Raw genomic sequence first — 4886 nt, 5'->3', positions numbered from 1 at the left:
ATATATATATATATATATATATATATATATATATATATATATATATATATATATATATATATATATATATAAACACACAAAAAAATACTTTGTATGTCTACATATAAAAATACATATACATACATACATATTTTCGTATAGAAGAATGTGTGTATACATATATACATATAGATATATATATCTTAATTCAGGAAAAAAATGCCCAGCTCCAAATTAACTGCTACTGTTATTAATTTGTTCACAAATCTTAATCCAATACATGAATACCAAAGTCCTAAATGATAAAAATTATCATTGCTTTTCTTATAATTAATGTTAAATATAATCAATGCTTTGTTTTTTCTTTTGTTTTCAAAAACGTAATATATACACAGGTACTGAGCTTCCACCAAAGCTTTTGAATCCTTTAATCTAAATCTTTATTTTATCTTTGTTCATATCAAAAACAAAAAGGTGAATGAAATGATACAATAAACAAAATATAAAGCTCTGATGTGTTCACAGTATATAGGTGCCATAGAAGTATATGAGACTGCAAAGCATTGCATTTCAGGGAAATAAAAAGGTATTTGGCAATTCAGTTACTTACAGAAGTAATTTGGGTATTTTGGCCTGTTTACTGGTATCTATATTAGCATCTTTTTATACCTCTTCCTAGTTTGCACACTTCAGCAACTTTATTCAAAGAACAGCAAACATGATCACTAAGTCTCATGGCAATATCACCTCACGAAGTCAAAAACAGATAACATCTCTCTGTTGCTTTTCTTTATAAAAATAACAGCAACTACCTCCAGTAGAAATGAAAGAAAGGAAAGAGAAACTAAAAAAAGATAATGAGAGAAAAAGAATGAATGAAAGAATGAGAGAAAGAGAGAGAGAAAGAAAGAAAAAAAAATGGAGGAAAAGATATAGCTTGTAATAATCTACCTTATTCAAGTTGAAAGAATGTCCAACCCCATCACATAGCTATTCCATTTAAATGCATTCTCCATATAAAAGTGCAAACAATGGGCCTGAAAAAAAAGTCCTATAAAGGGTTTCATAAAACTACCAATCACTGGTACTTCGTCCTACAAAGTGAGGCTTATGTAATCTATTGACAACAATTATTCTTCCTTCACGACTCTTGGCTCCTTGCTGAAGAATGACTCAGCCTTGGCTAACGGTGCTCTCTTCTTAGTCTGCAAATACAAGTGGAAAAAAGGGGTTAGAAACAGGAACTGAGTGAAGGATTTTTTTTTCCTTATATATATGACATGATAAAAAATAATGATAGAAAGAATAGACTAACCTAATGCTCAACCTATTATAACTTCAATATAGAATTGCACATGAGAAAATGATCTTGATAAACTGGATAAACTCTCAGATGCAAAAATCTCCCATGAATGAAGCAAAATAAAATAGCAAATTCTAACCTATTCTTGCACAATTTTGAGTACAAAATAAAATTTGAGAATGCAATACAAGGATGAATTATGTTGAAGCATTTCTCAACAAGACTAGTTTATGACTAATTTTTAAAGAAGTAGTAGAAAAAAAATAATAATAATAAACACTAATAATAAAAAAAATTAAAAAAAAGAATTACACAAACTACAGCTATTCCAAAGAAAATTCCTGATAGAAAGGTCAAACAGTTATACTTACTGACTGTTACTGTAGCAGGTTAACACAAGCCAGACGCAGGAGAGGAGAAAAAAGGGGAAAGAAAGAAAAAAATAAAGTGTTAGTAATGATGCCTTCCTTTGAGAAAGAGCTCTTATTTTAGTTAATTTCTGAATAACTCTTGACCACCTCAATGTTTCATGTGACAGGTTATCCTGTTGTTGTTTTTTAAAAGCTTGTACAAGAAGCTACTACTTTAGTGTGTACAAAAGCATTGCCAAGGAAACAAGCAAAAGTAGGAAATCTTTGTTCTGTGTGATGTAAAACTACAATGTTTTGATATCTTGCACTCTGAAAATGACAGAATGTGTAGTAATAGGTGACCCATAAGAAGAATAAAAGTATTACTATTTCAAACCCCCATTAGTATATATGTGGTCAATGTATATCACTATTGCCAATTGTTAAAAGTCTGAAACTTTGATCAACTGACTTCTATTAGTGTCTACTTTGAGGTATAGATTGCAACCACATGAATGTTTCATTAATCTGAAAAAATACCAGTGAGAAAAATATTTGAGCATTTGCTCTTTACAGGAAATCCTTATATATAATATTTCAATATTAATACATAAAGAACTGAAGTTATTGATTATGTACAATTAACTTAATGGAGATTAAAATCAACATGTTAAAATAGGGAAAAGTTTTTTTTTCTAAATCTACAGTAACACAAAATTAAAATTAAACAATCACATTTTCCACAAACAGCAACATAAAATACACTCCCAAATGAGCATGCATAATTCTTCCTTTCTTGGACAGTGAGTGACATCTGAATACTGAACAGGTAGCCCTTGGAGAAAGTCTTGGCCTCTTAAAGCAACTCTTGCAGTTAATCAAGTTAAAAATCCTACAGTCACTAAAATACTTAAGTATATTGTGTAACCACAACAAAGCAAAGTCATTTAAAACACTAACTTTACATAAATTCAAGACATTTAGACATTTAAAGACAGTTTTAATCAGGTCTGGTTCAAAACAGGTCTAGAGGGTAGACCAAAACTGAACTTGTTGAGACTTTATGAGATTATGTAATGTTTTAACTGATGGTTGGTGTATGTTACATCAGGCCAGCATTAATGTGGTTTACCTCATGTTAGATTATGAAGTTCTCTGAAGTTGATTTTGCATGAGTTACTTAACCACTTTTATTCAAATAACACAAATATCACACAAGTAACCCTCTTCTTCAAAAGCTTGCTTTACACCCCTTTACTGTCATGAAGGACCTACTATTAGTACCTATTTTCTCAAACCAAAAGAAATGAAGAGGATTTTCACCATATTCTTTTGCTGAGAGCTATACAGTATCTTGACATCAAGCCACCAGTGCTTTCAATTGTGTTTGTGAGCATTTATGCTTTATCTAAATTGATTTTGCCCTTAAAACATAAAAAAACTAAGAAATCTCATAAATGTGAACACTAGATATCAAATATTTTACTGTTTGACATTTTCCCTTTTCAAAATAATGATTTTACAAAAATACCAAATACATTATATTTTCAATTTATTTAATAATCTCTCTTGTCTCAGGTGAATTTCATTGTGAGTGCATTAACAATCCTTAATGTTGATCACATTAAAATTTTGAACCAGTCTTCTTTATCTTGCATTTATTCAGAAAAAGACTATTCTTTGTGTTTAAAGCAAAACTGGTACTCAAGTCATAGTATGAAAAGTATACAAATGAACACCACATAGAGATATGGCTTCTTTTTTCAGACACAGGCTAAAATCTATTCACTCTTGCAAAGTAGTTTCTAGGTGTGAAATGTGCAAAATTTGGAAAGGAACAAAAGTGTGCATATATGCTCTTGTATAGAAGTGTGTGCTCGGTTAGAAACATGCACTTTGCATATCAAGCATGCTATATGTCTGAACAAGGTAAGAGGATTTAATGGATATTGTGCTTCCAATGTTAATAGACAAAATATTCAGTGAAAATATTCTGTCTATTCTGTCTATTAAAGCTCTATACATTTTATGTAGATCCGACTTATTACTAGTCTAACATCTGTATTGTCTTAATCAATTTGGTTTTATATCTCAATTCTCAATCCCTTCAGGTATACTGGCAAGCAGCATAATTCTTAAAAGTTGTTTATTTACTGTACATGGTAGCACAATACATGCATTGACAAATCAGCTTGCAAAATTCCATGGATCACAAAAGACGGAGAAACTGAGAGAGTGAGAAAGCATAAGTAAAAAGAATGAACTAATGAAAACAGAAAGACACAAAACAAGATTATATACAAATATAACAGAGAGAAAAAGAGACAAAGCAAAAGATAGTGAATATCAGTATCAATAATGAGGACAAAATTAACAAAAGAGAATGAGAAAATTAAAATAATAAACAAAAAGACAACTTACAATACAAGAAATAGAGAATTTAATGAAGAGAAAAACAGTACAGGAAACAAAGATATTAACAGTGTCCAAATAAACACCCCAATGCACAAATAATGCCAACAAGAATGCTTTAATACATCCAAATACAACCACAAGCTTTCTGAACCTAGAGTCCAGACATGCTGCGAATACAAAAGGATTAAATGAACGCTTGTTGCTTGTTTCAAATCAGAGGGTATTGTTTTCACTTCTTCCCCACCTGTTCTTTTTTATTTAATATGAATTAAATAAAAAAAACTTGGCTTCTAAGTCATGATGGACCGAAAATGTAGTAACCAGTATTTCTTATATACTTCACTGTCTATCCAAATCACATGAAAGGAATAGAAAGTGACTGAAATATCTAATTACATGAACTTGGAAATCATATCAACATTAAACCAAACATTCTGGTAGATCAATCTATCTTTTAACCCATTCGTGCCGGTTGACGTGCTGTCACGGGGTCAAACAATATCCCCGGACCCGGATGACACCCTGAGACGTGGTGCATTTTCTGGCCGAGTACCAGGCGGGGCAATGTGGCTTGCTGAAACGTCAGCAATAGATCACTAGATTGTTCTCAAATATAATCGTTTTACATAATTTCTTAGACTCTTACTTTAGTTTCGGAGTTTGAATGTCATAAAATGAGATATAATGTTTAAAAAATGACATAACTGCTTCTTGATCAGTTGAATAAAAAGATCCAAGTCAAAAAAACGATTGTAAAATCAAATGTGTTTGGCCAAGAAATAATATAAAGTAAAAAAATTACTAATGCACGTCATGAGGTACATATACATACTCAAATG

At 30.8% G+C, this 4886-nt stretch overlaps 1 protein-coding gene across 2 annotated transcripts in view; it reads right to left on the bottom strand.

Annotated features, from left to right (window-relative positions):
* Positions 1–332: 332 nt before the first annotated feature.
* The window catches only part of LOC122248056 (LLGL domain-containing protein l(2)gl), a 94106-nt gene continuing 89552 nt past the window's right edge, over positions 333–4886 (bottom strand). For both annotated transcript variants that reach the window (XM_043007854.2, XM_043007858.2), the window contains one exon: positions 333–1184. In XM_043007854.2, coding sequence (XP_042863788.2) covers positions 1110–1184 — 75 coding nt within the window. In that variant the 3' untranslated portion in view covers positions 333–1109. The remainder of the gene's footprint in view (positions 1185–4886) is intronic.

The sequence above is a fragment of the Penaeus japonicus genome, unplaced genomic scaffold (assembly GCF_977035675.1).
Source record: "Penaeus japonicus unplaced genomic scaffold, GWHDUDI00000001_assembly GWHDUDI00000028, whole genome shotgun sequence".
Taxonomy (NCBI): domain Eukaryota; kingdom Metazoa; phylum Arthropoda; class Malacostraca; order Decapoda; family Penaeidae; genus Penaeus; species Penaeus japonicus.
Note: the sequence above shows the minus strand (reverse complement) of the source record. Positions and strands in the feature narration are given on the sequence as shown.